Genomic DNA, 19,538 nt, shown 5'->3' with positions numbered 1-19,538 from the left:
AAGAAGCAGAATAAAGCCCATTTATGAGAAACTTAAAAAAATATGTGCCAACATACTTCATAATTAGTCTTCTGAAACTGAAAAAAAAAAGAAAAAAAAGTCTTCAAAGCAGAAAGAAAGAACATATTACTTATAGGGGACACCAATTTGAATGACAGTAGACATTAATGCCTAACATATTTTAGCTACTGAAAGAAAAGAACTGTCAACTCCAAAGTCTGTGTCCACTAAGATAAATGAAAACTAAAGGAATTAGATGCTAGCAAATCTACCTTTAAAGAATGTCTAAAAAAATTATCTAAGCAGAAAGGAAGCGATAAAAGAAGCTTTGAAATTCAGAAAGATCATTGATGGGTACACTTTGGGTTAAGTATAATGGATTATCCTTTCTATGAGTTTTTAAAATCTTATTTGATGGTTGAAGCAAAATTCATAATACCACCCAATATAGTGTTTGATGTATGTGTAGGAAGTTAAGGCAATATCTTTATAAACAGGAAAGATAAAGGAATCTTAATGGAAGCAACATTTCTATACTTCATTCAAAGTGGTAAAACGTTACCAGTAGACTGGGATACATTACCTACACATATACCTCGAGCAACCAGTCAGAAAACTATGCAAAGTGATATACTCAAAAATACTATAAATAAGTCAAGAGGTGATGCTAAACTTGCAGGAGTAACTAGAAGAGTATTTGCTGGAAATGGGAAGATCTGGCAATATATATTAGGAAAAATAAATCTTAAAATTAATTATCAAAATGGACTCGCAAACTAAACCCTATGGGACAAATCTAGCCTGACACCTGTTTTTGTAAATAAGTTTTATTGGAACAAAGGTGTGCTCATTTATTTATATATTGTATACGGCTATTTTTGTGGCAGAACAGCAGAGCTGAGTACTTTGTGACAGAGATATTAAGGCCTGCAAAACATAAAATATTTACTATACAGCTCTTGGCCGGGCGCGGTGGCTCAAGCCTGTAATCCCAGCACTTTGGGAAGCCGAGACGGGCGGATCACGAGGTCAGGAGATCGAGACCATCCTGGTGAAACCTAACATGGTGAAACCCCGTTTCTACTAAAAAATACAAAAAACTAGCCGGGCGCGGTGGCGGGCGCCTGTAATCCCCGCTACTCAGGAGGCTGAGGCAGGAGAATGGCGTAAACCCGGGAGGCGGAGCTTGCAGTGACAGGGCGAGACTCCGTCTCAAAAAAAAAAAAAAATTTACTATACAGCTCTTTACAGAAAAGTTTCCCAATCCCCGGAACTTATATCTCTCAAAAAGCAATAAGAACAAAAATTCAAGCAGAAAAACTTAAGAAATGGAAACAATCAGGGAAAAAGCAGAGGCTCATAAAGTATATATATAAGTTAAGAGATCCAAGAAAGTCCCAAATTAATCATTTTTTAAAAATTAACAAAATGTACAACTCCTTAGCAAAACTGACCAAGATAAAAAGAGAAAAAAAAAAAAATCCAGAATGAAAAGGAGGACACTACTTATCTTACACTTAGTAAAATAGATAATAATATAAGAATATTAAAAGCAGAAAATAAATCTTATAATTTAGACCAACTATGCCACTGGGCATGTGGTTTATGCCTGTAATCCCCGCACTTCGGGAGGCCAAGGCAGGCAGATCTCTTGAGACCAGGAGTTCAATACTAGGGAACATGGTGAAATCCCATATCTACAAAAACAAAACAAAACAAAACAAAAAAAGCTGGGCATGGTGGCATGTGCCTGCAGTCCCAGCTACTCGGGAGACTGAGGTGGGAGGATCACTTGAACTCAGGAGGTGGAGGTTGCATTGAGTCAAGATCGCCCCTCTGCACTCCAGCTTGGGCAGCATAGCTAGACCTTGACTCAAAATAAATGAATGAATGAATAAATAAATAAACTATGCAATATTCTTGAGAAGTAAACAACACAAGAGGAAATATGAAAACTTAACAAAACTATCTATTGAATCCATTGAATCCATTAGAATAAGTTAATAGCAGAGTCAGGGCTTTAACTTGTGGTTTTGTCATCAGAATAGTAAGTGTTTAACTTTGTTAGAATACTATTTTGAAGCTCTTATTTCTACTATAAAAAATATACTAAAATCATAAGGCATATTGTGATATGTTTAAAAGGTTTCCTAAAAGGCCTCTTTTTTAATAAGCAAAACAATCGTAACCCATAAACATGGACTCACCGACTCAAATCTGTGCCGGGCACATACTGAGAGAAGCGTGAGTGTAGTAGAGGGATCAGTCTGAGGTCGCACCATCGCTTCTCCCACCTCAAGCCTGGAGATGTCGGCCACGACGAGCATGATAATGTGTCCTGAAAGGAAGACAAATATTTAAATGTAATGTTTTTCTTCTGTGCTTTGAGTTTCTGTGTCCCAAACCCCTTTCATCTGGGGGATATTATTTTTCCCCTAAATGATCAAAAGACTTTTATGGAATACCATGAGAAGAATTCCATATTACGGACACTAAAGTTGTATTGGTTAACTCATTTATTAATAGAATGCTATAAGAAGTTAAGAAAGGAATTATTGAGACTAAGAATGCTAGTGAAAACATATTTTTTAAATGAGGAGTGGAGATGGAAGGAAAGGATAAGAGTGTGACAGAACATAATTTATTCAAGAATGGAAAAAGTGGGACAAAAACTGTAAGTATAATTAGCCAATAAGTGAAAAAATAAAAATAACTGGTAGTTCATTCAATTAGCAAGTATTTTATGAGTGTCAAGCACAATTATAAGTGTTTTTAATTTATCAGTTTTTTGCAAATATTTTTGAATAGAATGATAATTCCTATAAAACAACTTTCAAAACACTACTCAAGGAAATCTGTGCTCGTTTTTCTAACTTCATATTCTTAAAGAGTTTATACTTTCTTATGTTGTTTTAATTGCATATCAAGGCAACTATTGTTGGCTTAAAATTATACATATCTTAAGTTTGGTTTTTTTTTTTTTTTTTTTTTTTTTTTTTTTTTTTTTTTTTTGAGACGGAGTCTCGCTCTGTCGCCCAGGCTGGAGTGCAGTGGCCGGATCTCAGCTCACTCCAAGCCTCGCCTCCCGGGTTCACGCCATTCTCCTGCCTCAGCCTCCCGCGTAGCTGGGACTACAGGCGCCCGCCACCGCGCCTGGCTAATTTTTTGTATTTTTTAGTAGAGACGGGGTTTCACTGGGTTAGCCAGGATGGTCTCGATCTCCTGACCTCATGATCCGCCCGTCTTGGCCTCCCAAAGTGCTGGGATTACAGGCTTGAGCCACCGCGCCCGGCATCTTAAGTTTTGTTAGAACTTTTTTTTTTCCCTTTCTACATGGAGGAGACTTACATTTGATAAAATTTGGGCTTTTTCACTTGATTCATGTTTATTTCAGCTTTAATGTTAAAATTTCTTCATCACACCAGCACATCAAATAATATTAATATTCAAATTGACATGGGTTGTAAGCTCAATTTGGCCAGTAAACTGGTAACATTGACTTCCCTTTATTCACTAATTTTTGAGTGATAATGTTGGAAGAAGATTCTATTTTAGTCTAGATATTGAAACTCTGTGAAGTCTAAATATTATTAAGCATTTCTCTCAGGCATTAAATTTTTTTAACAATTCTTCCAGTGAAAAATAGTATTACTTTTACTAAAGGTTGTATGTTGCCCGGCATTTTTATGTTAATTGTTTCAGATTGAGCAAACAAAAACGTACTAAGTGAGTGGAGTGGTTTAGAATACCTGGAAGGGTGGACTGGCTAAGATCACTTAGTGAGGGGTCCCTATTAGTGACTCAGTGAGCACCTCAGCCTCCAAGACACCTGTCCTTCAATGCTAGCCAGTTGCTTTGAATGCCTCTCTGGTGACTGCAAAGGCACAAACCTAGGTTTCATATTATTCTTTCTCCTGGCCTCATATCAGATGTTATGGATGATCAGCATGTGACGTGAGGTCAGATCTTCATGTCAGCTGTTATACGTGGTCAGTTCAAGACACGGAATCAGTTCTTTATGTCAGCTGTTATAGGTGGTCAGCGCATGATATGGGGTCAGCTAGGCAACAGTACAATGTGGCGAGCGCTTAAGCTGCAAGTCAGAATCAGGCCACTTATATTTGAATACCGATTTCCCAGCTGACTAGTCCATTACCTGGGGGCAAATTTTGTAGTCTCTGTCTTACTGTGTTTATTTTCAAAGTGGGGATAATAATGGTAACAACTGGTAAGATTACGGCAACAAATGAAAAAGTTCTTAGAATATAGCCCAGCTAAATAGCTCCATACTATTTTCAATATACCTAAAAGGCTAAAGGTAATTTAACATTTACTAAAACAAACTAATTAGATGCATCGCTTGGTAGCTGTAAGTAAAAAGTATCAAATAATGTATTCTCAAAAATAATAAGCTCAAATAATGGGCAAAATTGTTTCTAAACATGGAACTTTTAGGGAGGACATTTTTAGGAATATTACTGTTACTATTTAATAGTAGTTTTAATAATACCTGCCTATACTAAGTGCTTGACTTACACCACTTGCAACATCTTTGAAAACAAAGCTCTTACTATGTTCATATTTGAAGGGAAAAACAGAAGGTTTTTTTATTTTTATTTTTTATTTTTTGAGACAGGGTCTCACTCTATCACTCAGAAGTGCATGGCATGATCTTAGCTCACTGCAACCTCTGCCACTGGGGTTCCAGTGATCCTCCTGCCTCAGCCCCCCCAAGTAGTTGAGATTACAGATGCCCACAACCAGACGTGGCTAATTTTTGTATTTTTAGTATAGACGGAGTTTCACCATGTTTGCCGGGCTGGTCTTGAACTCTTGACCTCAAGTGATCTGCCTGCCTTGACCTCCCAAAGTACTGGGACTACAGGTGTGAGCCAAGAAGGTTTTTTTAAGAAGCATTTTATTATTACTTCTCACCTTTTCATCATGAGGGAACATGAGGAAGCAATAATACTGCGTGGCAGGCTTGGGTAAACCAACTAGGTTTCTGTGGTCAGGTCAGAGATGTCCACAGGGATTGCAAGTAGCCCAGGACCCACCCAGCTGCACAAAGCAAGGTTCATGTTGGCAATGACTGAAACTCCTTCCCAGAACCCCAGTACACACATGCATTCCTGAGTTCTATAGTAAACAATCTACCCAAGTTGCCCAGCCAGCAAAGGGCACCCCCAAGATTCACTTAGACTAACAGCTCTTTGATAGCAGAGCCAACAGATCTACTGCAGCACATTTAACATTCAACACTCATAATCAGAGGTGAAACAATGGAAAATAATTTGGATTTTTTTACTTGATTATTTCACATTTTGGTTATATATCTTCAAGTATATTATTTAAAGATAATTTCTCATCTTTCATAAAATACAATAATAATTTCCCTCAAATTTTGTGTTTCATCAATAAATGGGACAGAATATGTCGAAGATTGTTAAAGACATGGATAATGAGATGTTGGGGACTGACTAATCACCAATACATGAATATGGTAGGTTTTACAAACCATAGCAGTCCATTTCATAGATTGGCAAGTATGGAAATATATGTGGCCTTTGACATTCTTTTTGTGGCATCTTGATTGATGCCTTTATGTACCAAAGGTATAAATATGTCACTTTCTTATGTTTCTTGTTTATAAGAAATATGTAATAAGTCCCTCTTCAGTTATTTGACTAAACAGAGTTGATATATTTCATATTATAGACCTGTTATTTACAGTGGAAGATAAGTTATCCTTTAAAGAATTTTTCTCCTTACTTATTTTATTTATGTAAATAGAATATAAATTTACTTTCTGATCATATTTTGGAATAGCAGTCAGATTTATTTTTGCACAAAAGATAGTCTAAAAACACAACCACTTTTATGCTTTTGAGAACCATGACTGTTTTTCAATAGCTCTACTTTACAATATCAAAAACGTTGTTTCCTAAAATATTAATAATGTGATTGGAAAAAGAAGCATTTATGTTTCTTTGCTCTTTTCTCAAAATTTTACACATGCCACACAATAAACTCAAGAACAACTATCTTACCAAAACAGAACTGCACACAGGGCAAACTGCTGACCCAGATTTTATTAAGGATTTGGCAGCATAGGATGTATTAATTAAAAGTGTACAGTTAAGAAAAATGTTTCTCAGTCTGCTTGGCCGATTATCTGAATCAGAATCTTCTGGTAAGGACAAAACAAATCCTTCTACTCCATTTCAAGAGAGAAGTTCAGTGAATCTGGGCTGGGGCTGAGGAGCCAAGGTCTGGGTTGGCAAAACAAGTGACTTTCATATCCCTTAAAATTAGTGATGTTGTGCATCCTTAGAAAGAATAGATGATATTTTTATGTAGGATGGTGGAATGATGTTAATATATTATAATCCTTTATTTCCCCTTAGACTTAAAATGTTGCCTTAAAATACAGTAGGGACATCTTAGAAAACCAGAATAATAAATACTCAAAATTTGCTTCAGATCAAGGTATAGACATTGAAAAGGCAGTTTGTGAGCCTAGGATAGAACTGAGAATTAAGACACATCAGAGAATCAAATGTTTCTTTTAAGCAGACTGTCTATAATATACATGTATTCTGCGGAAAGAAAACTTGCCTCACAATGCACTCTTCCTTCCGAGTGCTCACTGTCTGTTGTTATTTCATGTCTTTGACCTCTCCAAATTTTGGACACCTCTGAGTAGATGTGTTCTCCACTCGCCATTCCTCTATCAAAGCTTATTCAAGATACAGAAGGAACAGCACGTGCTCTCCCTGGCTGTGCAAGCCTGCATGGTCTGATTACCATTGCAGGTTAGTCTCCCGTGTGGGCAACAAAGCACACACTTGGTTTGTAGTCTCTCAACTTACTTTGAATTTTTTAGTCAGATGTTCAAAGTCTCTACAGCTCTTTACCTCTGTTATTAGAATGCTGCTACTCATTCTTCTTTTTTCTGCTTATGTTATAGTTAATTTTATGCTTTGGTCTACAGATCTGGATCTTACTGTTCTTGTGTTAAAATCATAATTAACTGTTCCCCAAAGTATAATGGAGGGGTGTTTCCACAGAGTAAGTTCTCAACAAAAATGCATTTAATTGATATGTATTGAGACTTTTGTCTTTATTTTGAATATACTTTGTTTTGTTTCCATATTTTTTATTATTATTCTCTATAGCATCATGATAAATACTTTCAATTGCCTTACACTGAAATATCTTCAGCAATGTCAAAAGAATGTTCAATTCTAATGCTCAAAGGTTAATACAATGTGCCTCTGGAAATGGGAAGACATAGCTCCAGTAAGAGGAATTTGTAACAGTTGCTTTATTTTTAATTTTATAAAACTGAATTTATTTGGGATCAGACATGTTATAGAATTGGAGTGATTTTCTTGCTGTAATTGTAGTTTTCTAAGGAAGGACATTATTCTGTACACATTTTTCTATATGTCAATGGAATGGGTTAAAGACAAACCAGAATGATTTCTACCCTTAGACCTGCCATTCGGACTCCTCTGCTTCTCATTATTATACAGGAGTTCAAGGGTATGAGACAAGACCTAGAACAAAACAGCTCCAAACAGCTTTCTCCCACTCTGAAGTAAGTGTGCTCTTGTTTCTGTCTTAGGATCAGAGTTGAGATGGAAATTCTTGTATGAGGGACATGTGTAGGGTCACTCTCAGGAGCAACCTCTCAGGACTGATGGAAGCAGGGCATGTAGTGCCCAACACCCAGATGAGCTCTGACTCCCAGGCAAAGGGGATCCAGAGAAGAGGGATCAGCTGTGAATGGGCACAGCCAACACCTCCAGCTACTGAGGGCAGGTGCACCAGAAGTGCATTGAAATTATCGAAGGCATCTAGATTGGGAGGGAAGAAGGTGAGCACAGCAATTACAAAATCAAGAGGTAAAAAACTTCATTGTATATCTAAGTGTTTCATTAGGAAACCTGTACATTTCCTCATAAATTTTAAGTCACTCCCGTCATGCTGTATTGTGGTTTTAAATGCCCCTTTTTGTGTGGCAATTACTTTTCTGGCCAAAAAAAAAAAAAAAAAAAAAAAAAAAATGGTTTCAAAGATGGTCACGTGAAATATATCCAGCTGAGGGTGGTTTTAGAAAATATCCTAAAATATCCTTACAGTTGTACAGATAACCTTTTGTCTTGGCAAATGTCTTTTTATGACGGAAAAAAGTCGACAACTTGAGGGCCTAAGGTTCTCAGCGGAAGAGTAATACTGGGGAAATCAGGTACAGTGAAGGCCATTCAGGACTGAAGATGTTCAAAAAGATTGCTTTGAACTAAAATGCCACTATTTTGACAAAAATTTCAAATGCAGTATGAATCATACGAGTCGGTAGAAGAAACTACATGACGTCTGTACCATAGTATGTGGAATAGAACGAAAAAATTCTGCTTAAGGTCACCTCTGCTTCTCTTCATGTTTGTAAGCATGCAAGATGATTTTTAGATGTGCTTGTAACCAGAAAAAATTATTTCTTAAAGAATGTGTGAGTGTTTTGAAGGATGAAATACAAGGAACTTCAAAACTATTTATAAAATATTAAAATCAATTTACTCTAAATGCAAGTAGAAAACAAAGATTAAAATTTTATTAAATATCTACAAAACAAAGGTTAATTTTAACTTTTACTAAATACATGTATAAACGTTCATTACATGTTAAAATAATGTGTGAATCGAATTTTCTCACTGCAGTAATTGCTTACTGTACGTAAAGTTGGCTAAAATTCCTAACAAATGGCAAATTAAATAGGTACTTTTAGTTAAGTAATTTCAAAAGAAAAAAGTGGTAAAACTAATATCAAAGCATTTTGAACCTGAAATCACATGTAATGTGCAATGTTCTAAAATGATTGTATGATATTATACATTCCCAGTGACCTCCCCAAGTTAATAGTATCTATTGCTTAAAAAGAACTTAATCCGTACAGACTTGAGAGGGGAAAAAATGGCATAAAAACCCTGACCTATTTATTTTCCATTTCTTGTTTATCATAATACTTAAATGATTATGCAACCAGGGATTTCCTATCTATCACATAAATCAGATTCACTAGCAGTTTTTACAAACTATGTGTTATCTCCTTATTAATCTGAGCCGTGCCTGGGTCATCTTACTGTATTATTGGGGTGGTAGTTGAGATGTAAGCCACTGTCACAGAGAGGAGAGGAGGTGCCACTGCTCTGGTCACTTGGAGCACCTGCAGGAGACAAAATCATAATATTCCACTGGTGAGAATGCCATACCCTTCTAAACTTATGCATTCCATTAAACTTTCAAGGATACTCAATAATATCAAGTAAATCAGATATTACAATACAATTTTATTTCAGTTATACTAAAGCCAGAGTTTTGCAAGTAAGCCAAGTGACTGCAGATATCTGGGCACTAAAAGAGACTCACAAAAATTTGTCTTTGATTTCAGAAACATTAAGACTTTATTAAGGAAAATGTACAGCCTTATTAAAAGTATTATTTTGTTTGATTAACTAAAGTGGCTTGCTTTTAGAAACCATACTTAAAATAATGCAAGATTTTGGTTGTCTACAAAGTTCTATTTAATGTCGTATTTCAACCAACTGGTAAATCCTACCCTTAGAAACTATAATTTTCCATGATGCAAAAATGTTTGCATATTCTCTGTTTTTATAGGTACTCTTAGTTTGTATTCAAGTAATCATTAAAATTATCAAATTTTGTATAATTGCAATGAAAAAACTTCATATTAGATTTTAATGAGATACTTACTAATATCTATTTTTTAAAGATGAGTAATGCCTTAAAGATTTGTCATTTTCTAAGATTTCCCAGTTTAGTAAGTATTAGAGTCACAATTACTATACATAGTTCCTGACTTCTGATTACTTGATTTTTCTAAAGATATTTTTTAAAGTTACAAATGTTTATAAATATTACCCATAAATATAATTGATTCTCAATTTACATTTGAAATATTATACTTGATTTCAAACATCATATGTCATAGGGAACAGTACTTACATAATAGTCAATGTGCTAAAAAAATGATATTGTTCCTCTCTTTTATTACTCTAACATTCTGTAATTTTCCTGGAACTAAGAAGGGAAACATAGGCCTTCTTGCTATACTGATCTGGATATAATTTTTCTAACCTTTAAACTGTAAGAAATATCACACTATGTTTTAGTTATTTTAGTTATTTTTCTTGTGCAGTTTATTTGCATTTGTATCTTCTACAACATTTTAATGTATATATGTATTACTTTAAAGCAAATGTATATACATATTACTTTAAAGCATATACATTTTGAACTGAACAAAATAAAAATACAACATATCAAACTCTGTGAATGAATCTTAAGCAGTCATTCGAGTGAAATTTAAATGTTTAAATACATACACAAAAGGAAGGTAGGTAAACTTAATGCTCTTAAGAACTTAAGAATGGAGGCGCAAACTAAACCAAAGCAAAACAAACAAACAAACAAACAAAATAAATTAATAATAAAAATAAAACTGGGAAAAAATTAAATAGAAAAGAGAAAATAATAAACAAAATTAATTAAGACAAATATCAGATCTTTAGGGACACTAATAAATCAGATAAACGCATAGCAAAAAAAAAATTAGAAAAGAAAAGTAAGAAAATACAAGTTATCAATATCAGGAATGAAGGAGGGGTCATTACTGAGAGCTAACGGATGTTAAAAGGAATAATGAGAGGACATGATAAATAACTTCATGAAAGAAATTGACAACTTAGTTGGAGTGAACAAATAAATTAAAAAAAAAAAAAAAACAAAACTTACAAAAGAAGAAAGAGACTATCAAGTCTCATGGACATACACACAAAAAAAGTAAACAATATATTAGCAAACCGAACCTAGTACTATATGAAAAATATATCACATCATGACCAAGTAAGTGGTATTTATTCTAGAAATAAGCTTGGTTTTACATTCAAAATCCATTTTAAACATTTACCATATCAAAAGGCTAAAGAACGAAAACATATACATAATATTTCAATGTATGCAGCAAAATATTTGAGACAATTCACCATCCATTTTTTTTGAAAAAAGCAAATTAAAAACTTTAGAGATCTAGGAATAGAAGTGCTCCTCTATCTGATAAAGAACATCTTTAAAAACCTATATCCAATACCCTAATTAATGAGAGAAAAAAAAAACTCGATTATTCCCTGCTAACATCAAGAGAAAGAAAGGGATGTCTACTGTTAACATGTTGTTCAAAATAAAATGGAGGTCTTAGCCACTGCAACAGGAAAGTCAAAAGAATTAAAGAAATGTAGATTGGAAAGGAAAAAGCAAAACCTTATTTGCAGATAACACAATTGTATATGTAGGAAAACATTAAGAATGCAGAAAAGTCTTTCTAGAATTAATAATAAAATTATGCTATTGTGCAATATGTTAATATATGAAGTTAAATTACATTTTATGTGCTGGCAATAAACAAATGGACAATGAAATTTTAAAATATTATTTACAATAAAATTAAAACATAAAATGCATATAAGTAAATTTAATGAAAGATATGCAATACTTCCAAATTAAAAAGACTAATATATTGCTGAGAAAAAAAAATGAAAAGGTATATCATGTTCATCGACTAAGACTTAACGTTATTAAGGGGTTAATTTCCAAATTGTTTATAAATTTAATTTAGTTCCATTCAAAATTCCAATACACTTTTTATACAAAGTGGCATGTTATTTCTAAAATATATGCAGCAATACAATAGATGTAGAATAGCCAAACAGTCTTTACAAATTGTAAAGTTGAAGAACCTATTATAGGTCACTTTAGGATATGTTACAATAATAAACAATGTGATTTTCATTTAAAAAATAGACATGTAAATTAGTGGAAATAACAAAGTATCCCAAAATAGATCCAAACATGTATGATCAAATAAAAATCATATGTATACAAATTCAAATACGCACAATTGATTCTTATCTAAGATGCACAAAAATATAAGATACATTATAAATGTAAACATAAAAGCTAAAGCAACAAACCCTCTAGAGGAAAATAAGAAAAAATATCTTTGCAACCTTGGGGTAGGCAAGTATGTCTTAGGGAGGATACAAAAACAATAAAAGTAAAAAAACTTCTGTTAACAAAGACAACCTCAAGTGAAAAATGTAGTTACACAAAGACTAAGAGAAAATCTTTGTAATTTATATCACTGGCAAAAGGCTTATATAGACAATATTTTTAAAAACTCATGCACTGTAATAGTAAAAACAACATACCAATAGAAAAACAGGGAAAAGCCTTGAACAGAAGCTTCCCAAAATAAGATATGCAAATGGCCAATAATCACACAATATGGAAATAATTATTATTAGTCAGCAGGAAAATAGAAATTAAAACTACAATAAGATTTCACTGTGCACTCAATAGAATGACTGGAAAAAAAATATTTGAGCATCAAATATTGGAAAGAATGTAGGGCAACCAGTGCTTGCATACATTGCTATGGAGGACAGTGGGAGTTGTTTAAAAATATGCTGACTTTGCGCTGGGCACGGTGGCTCACACCTGTAATCCTAGCACTTTGGGAGGATGAGGCGGGCAGATCACAAGTACAGGAGATAGAGACCATCCTAGCCAACACGGTGAAACCCAGTCTCTACTAAAAATACAAAAATTAGCCGAGTGTGGTGGTGAGCACCTGTGGTCCCAGCTACTCGGGTTGCTGAGCAGGCGAATCACTTGAACCCAGGAGGTGGAGGTTGCAGTGAGCCTGGTGACAGGGTGAGACTCCATGTCAAAATATGTATACATACATATGTGTATATATATACATATATGTGTATATATGCATATATATGTGTATATACACACACACACACATATATATATATATATGCCAACTTTGGTGTAGTTCAGAAAGATGGTGGAATAGAAACCCCAGACCTTGCTTCCCATAGAGATACCAACTTTGCAACAATATATAGTTCAAAAACCTTTAAAGAGTACTCGAGAAACTAGTTAATAAGTCACAGTAACACAGCTAAGGTCAAAGCCAAGAACAGCCACATTAAAAATGAGTAAAAAGGCCATTTTGTTTCGCCCATGACAGCCCATCCACTAAGTCAGAACAACTTGGTGTGATCAGAAGTAAATGTCAAACTTGCAGTCACTCTCTAGAGTGGAAGAAAAGCAAAAAATGCCCATCTAATGTTCTGGTTTTTTGGGGAGTGGACAAGGGTCTGGTTTCTATGTCACTGACTGGGTGCACTGATAGAAATAGCATACTCTGGATGCCTGAGGCTCAGAGAACACAGAAGGGTTCAGGGGCTCATTGCAGTACTAGAGAACCTGCAGTTCTGCAGCCAGAGAGCAGAGGAAATAGTAATTATAAGGTTGGGAAAAAGAAACCAATAAACCTCTCTATTGGGATTTTACATGCCCAGAGAAGATGAATCCCCTAAAAATGTTTGGGAGACACTTTACCCAGGCTGATTGGTGAAGTTCTTTTCCTGTGTGAAACCAGTTAGAAAAAGTCTAAGAGACATGGCTGATTTTTTCAAATTCACAAATCCCAGAAAAAAATAATAGCACAGACATAGGAAGCAACAGAGAAACAAAAGAAAACACCAGAAACCAACTGGAAACCATGGTCTATAAATTGTCTTTAAAAACACAAAATAATCATCTTAAAGAAGCTCAATTTGCTAAAAGCAAAAACACAGATAGCTACATAAAATTAGAAAAATTATGCATGAACAAACTGAAAATATCAAAAACTACGGAAAAGATTAAAAAAAAAACAGAAATTCTGAAGCTGAAGAATACAATAATGAAGTACAATATTCACTAGAGAATATCAACAGCAGATTTTATCAAGCAGAAGAAGGAGTAAATGAATTCAAAGGCATGACGTTTGAGGAATAAAAAGAAATTAGAATTAGGAAAAGTGAAAAAATGCTAACAGATTTATATGACACCATCAAGCAGACCAATATACACTTTATAGAAGTCCGAAAAAAAGAAGGAGATGGGCAAAGAGCTTATTCAAATAAACAATTTTCAAAAGTGTCCCAAATCTGAGGAAGGAAATGAACATTCAATACAAGAAACTTGAAGATCTCCAACTAGGATGAACCTAAAAAGACTCACCCTGAAACCCACTATTATCAAACTGTCAAAAGTAACAGATAAAACAGATAATCTTGAAAGCTGCAAAAAAAAAAAATGCACTTTTGCAGGTAAAAGGAAGATCTCATAGATCAACACATTTCTCAGCAGAAACATTATAGGGAGATAGGGGTGGGATGATATATTCAAAGTGCTGAAAGAAAAATAAAATCAGCCAATCTAGAATACTATACCCAGCAAACCTGTTCAATAAATGTGAAGGAGAAATAAAGATCTTCCTAAATAAACAAAAACCATGGGACTTCATCACCACTAGAACTCTTTTACAAAAAATGCTAAAGAGAATTCTTCAAGTTGAAATAAAAGAACACTAGACAGAAACAGAAATGCATATAAAAAATAATGTCCTCTGGTAAAGGTAGATGTAGACAAATACAGAATAATGAAGGTGTGTTCATAGTAATTTTTATTGTGGTATAGAATTTAAATGACAAAACTGTGAAAAATAACTATACAGTCATTCCTCCCAGGGAGATTGATTCCAGGACACCCTGCACATACCAAAATTCACATCTGCTCTAGTCCCTTATATAAAATGATGTAGTATTTGCATATAGCCTATGCACATCCTTCAGTATATTTTAAATCATCTCTAGACTGCATATAATACCAAATGCAATGTAAATGATATGTATGTAGTTGTTATACTGTACTGTTTATTTGTATTATTTTTATTGTCGTGTAGTATTTTAATTAATAATTTTGATTTGCGGTAGGCTAAATTCACAGATGTGGAATCTGTGGCAGAACTATACCTATACAAGCGGGTTAAGGGATCTAAAATATAACAAATTGTAATTATAAGGTAGTGTATGTGATTGACATGGAGTTATCAGTTTAAATTCACTTATTTAAAAACGGTTAATAGTATTTAATAAAGTGTATTAACTTACAATTATTTCTTGCCTAGGTGACTTGTTTTTAACAGAAAATAATAATTTAACAAGTATATTTGTCCATTAAAAATAGGTAAAAGGGAATTAATAACAGCAAAATTGTGGGATAGAAATCTCTATATTTCATTCCCCAAAAGAGACACTAACGTGAAACCAGTATATGGTATAGAAGGTGGGGAGGGAATGTAAAGGAGTAAGATCTTTATATTGTTATTAAGTTATTATCCATTTAAAATAAATTGTTATAGTTTGTTCTATGCAATACTAATAAAAGTCACAGAAATACCTATAAAGGATACACAAAAGAAATTGATAAAAGGATCAAAGCATGGAACTACAAAAAACAAGGAAACAAATGAAAGTAGCTACAGAGGAAAAGAGAGACAATGTTACTATAAGATATACAGAACACAACAAAATGACAGTAGTAAGTGCATCCTTATCAGCAATTATTTAAACATAAGTGGAATAAACTTCCAAAACCACAGACATAAAGTGGTTAAATGGATTTAAAAACCAATATCCAAGTACAGACATACCTCATTTTATTACATTTTGCTTGATTTTGCTTCACAGATTTTTATAAATTGAAGGTTTATGTCAACCCTGCATCCAGCAGATCTATATGCTGTTTTTATAATAGTTTGTGGTCCCTTTATGTCTCTGCATCACATTTTGGTAATTCTCACAGTATTTCAAATTTTTTATTATTATTTTACGTGGTATAGTGATCTGTGATCAGTCATAATTTACGTTTCTATTGTAATTCTTTTGGAGCTTCACAAACCATGCCACGTAAGGCAAGGAACTTAATGAATAAATGTTGTATGTGTTCTGACAGCTCAACTCACCATCTGTTCCCCATCTCTCTCCCTCTCCTTGGGCCTCCATATTCCCTAAGATACAATAATATTGAAATTAGAACAATGAATAACCCCACAATGGCCTCTAAGTGCTCAAGTAAAAGAAAGAGTTGCAAATCTCTCACTTCAAATCACAAGCTAAAAAAGAATAGCCTAGTGAAGAAGGCATATTGAAAGCCAAGATAAGCCAAAAAACAAACTTCTGCCAGTTAGCCAAGTTGTGAATGCAAAGGGAAAGTGTTTGAAGGAAAGTAAAAGTGCTACACCAGTGAACACGTATATGTTGAAGCAAAACAATCTTATTACTGATAAGGAGAAAGTTTTAGTGGCCTGGGTAGATCAATCCAGCCACAGCATTCCCTTAAGCTAAATCTTAATACAGAGCAAGATACTAACACTCTTCAATTCTATAAAGGCTGAGAGGTGAGGAAAGTACAGAAACAAAAGTTTGAAGATAGCAAATGTTGCTTTATGGGACTCAAGAAAAGACACTGTCACCATATATAAAATTACAAGATGAAGAAACAAGTGCTCTTGCAGGAGCTTTAGAAGCTGTAACTAGGGCTGGGATCAATGCTGAATGCGTCTTCACTAAAAAACAGATTTTTGATTTATCCATTAAAGAGCCTCATATTAGAAGAAGATGACATCTAAGACTTTCTTAGGTAGAAGGAAGTCACGCCAGGCACGGTGGCTCATGCCTATAATCCCAGCACTTTGGGAGGCTGAGGCAGGCAGATCACAAGGTCAGGAGATCAAGACCATCCTGGCCAACACATTGAAATCCCGACTCTCCTAAAAATACAAAAATAAACTGTGCGTACCTGTATTTCCAGCTACTTGGGAGTCTGAGGCAGAAGAATAGATAGAACCTTGGTGGCAGAGGCTGAAGTGAGTGCAAATCACACCCCTGCACTCCAGCCTGGGTGACAGAATGAGACTCTGTCTCAAAAAAAATAAAAGGAAGTCAATGTCTGCCTTCCAAACTTCAGCGAACTCTCTTGTTAGGGTCTAATGCAGCTGCTATCAGTTGAATTCCATTTTTATTTACTGTTCTGAAATCCTAGGGCACGGATAGGTCCCTTAATAATTATGTTAAATCTACTCTGCCTGTGCTCTAGAAATGGAACAACAAGGCCTAGATGGCAGTGTATCTGTTTATAGCAAGGTTTACCGAATATTTAAGTCCACTGTTGAGACCTACTGCTCAGAAACACACAAACACACAAACACACACACACACACACCCCCCCTGAAACACACATCAAAACACATTCCTTTCCAATAATTACTGCTTATTGACAATGCACCTGGTCACCCAAGAGTATTGATGAAGATGGACAAAATTAATGTAGTTCTCATGCCTGCTAACACAAAATCCATTCTGCAGTCCATGGATCAAAAATGAATTTCAAAGTTTCATATCATATTATTTAATAAATATTTTTAATAAAAGGATAGCTGCTGTCGATGGGGATTACTCTGATGGATCTAGGCAAAGTCAATTGAAAACCTTCTAGAAAGGATTCTCCATTGTTGATACTATAAAGGATATTCATGATTAATATTGATGGGAGTAGGTCAAAATATCAATATTAAGAGGCATTTGGAAGAAGTTGATGCCAACCCTCATGGGTGACTTTGAGGAATTCAAGACTTCTCAAGTGGAGGCAGTAAGTGTAGATGTGAAGGAAATAGCTGAAGAATTACAATCAGAAGTAGAGCTTGAAGACGTGACTGAATTGTTCCAATCTCATGAGTGTTTTCTTGAGATGGAATCTATTATTGGTGAAGATGCTATGAACATTGTTGAAATGACAATAAGTATGTGGAATATTACATAAACTTAGTTGATAAAATGGTTGCAGAGTTTAAGAAGATTGACTAATTTTGAAGGAAGTTCTAATATGGGTAAAATGCCCCAAGACTATTACATGTTACAGAGAAATCTTTCATGAAAGGAAGAGTTAATGAATGTGACATACTTCATTGTTGTCTATTTCAAGGAATTATCATAGCCATTCCAAACTTCAGCGACCACCACTCTGATCAGTCAGCATCTCCATCAACATAGAGACTAACAAAAAGGCTGCAACTCAGTGAAGGTTCAGATGATTCTTAGCATGTTTTAGCAAAAGTTTTTTTTTTTTTTTTTTTTTTTTATACTTCAAGTCCTGGGGTACATGTGCAGGAAATGCAGGTTTGTTACATAGCTATGCACGTGCCATGGTGGTTTGCTGCACCCATCAACCCATCATCTACATTATGTATTTTTCCTAATGCTATCCCTCCCCTAGACTTCCACCCACCATCAGGCCCTTGTGTGTGATGTTCCCCTCCCTGTGTCCATGTGTTCCCAAATGTTCAGCTCCCACTTATGAGTGAGAACATGCAGTGCTTGGTTTTCTGTTCCTGCATTAGTCTGCTGAGAGTGATGGTTTCCAGTTTCATCCATGTCCCTCAAAGGAAATGAACTCATCCTTTTTATGGGTGCATAGTATTCTATGGTGTATATGCACCACTTTTCTTTATCCAGTCTATCATTGATGGGCAATTGGGTTGGTTGCATGTCTCGGCTATTGTAAATACTGCTACAATAAACAGAAGTATGCATATGTCTTTATGGTAGAATTATTTATATTCCTTTGGGTATATACCCAGTAAAGGGATTGCTGGGACAAATCGTATTTCTGGTTCTAGATCCTTGAGGAATTGCCACCTTGTCTTCCACCATGGTTGAACTAATTTACACTTGCACCAACAGTGTAAAAGCGTTCCTGTTTCTCCAAATCCTCACTAGCATCTGTTGTTTCCTGACTTCTAAATGATCGCTATTCTAACTGACATGAGATGGTATCTCATTGTGTTTGATTTGCATTTATTTAATGATCAGTGATGATGAGCTTTTTTTCATATGTTTGTTGGCCACATAAATGTCTTCTTTTGAGAAGTGTCTGTTCATATCCTTTGCCCACTTTTTGATGGCATTGTTTGTTTCTTGTAAATTTAAGTTCCTCATAGATTCTGGATATCAGCCCTTTGTCTTTTTCTCCCATTCTGTGGGTTGCCTGTTCACCCTGATTATAGTTTCTTTTTTGTGCAGAAGCTCTTTAGTTTAATTAGACCCCTTTTGTCAATATTGGCTTTTGTTGCCATTGCTTTTGGTGTTTTAGTCATGAAGTCTTTGCCCATGCCTATGCCCTGAATGGTATTGCCTAGATTTTCTTCTAGGGTTTTTATGGTTTTAGATCTTATGTTTAAGTCTTTAATCCATCACGAGTTAATTTTTGTATAAGGTTTAAGGAAGAGGTCCATTTTCAGTTTTCTGCATATGGCTAGCCAGTTTTCCCAGCACCATTTATTAAATAGGGAATCTTTTCCCCATTGTTTGTTTTTGTCAGGTTTGTCAAAGACCAGATGGTTGTAGATGTGTGGCTATTTCTGAGGCCTCAGTTCTGTTCCCTTGGTCTATATACCTGTTTTGTTACCAGTACCATGACATTTTTGTTACTGTAGCCTTGTAGTATTGTTTGAAGTCAGGTAGCATGATGCCTCCAGTTTTGTTCTTTTGCTTAGG

General features: G+C 34.8%; 1 protein-coding gene across 10 annotated transcripts in view; it reads right to left on the bottom strand.

Annotated features, from left to right (window-relative positions):
- Nucleotides 1–19,538, bottom strand: part of SNTG1 (syntrophin gamma 1) — an 878,369-nt gene that overhangs the window by 270,314 nt on the left and 588,517 nt on the right. For 5 of the 10 annotated variants that reach the window (XM_045398223.3, XM_065519199.2, XM_045398229.3 and 2 more), the window contains 3 exons: nt 15,950–15,994; nt 9,147–9,229; nt 2,208–2,338 (listed from right to left, as the gene is read on the bottom strand). In XM_045398223.3, coding sequence (XP_045254158.2) covers nt 2,208–2,338; nt 9,147–9,229; nt 15,950–15,994 — 259 coding nt within the window. The remainder of the gene's footprint in view (nt 1–2,207; nt 2,339–9,146; nt 9,230–15,949; nt 15,995–19,538) is intronic. The other 5 variants (XM_005563291.5, XM_073999984.1, XM_045398228.3 and 2 more) reach the window with 2 other exon arrangements.

The sequence above is a fragment of the Macaca fascicularis genome, chromosome 8 (genome assembly GCF_037993035.2).
Source record: "Macaca fascicularis isolate 582-1 chromosome 8, T2T-MFA8v1.1".
In the NCBI taxonomy this organism is placed as follows: Eukaryota; Metazoa; Chordata; class Mammalia; order Primates; family Cercopithecidae; genus Macaca; species Macaca fascicularis.
This window is presented reverse-complemented; position numbering and strand designations above follow the sequence as displayed.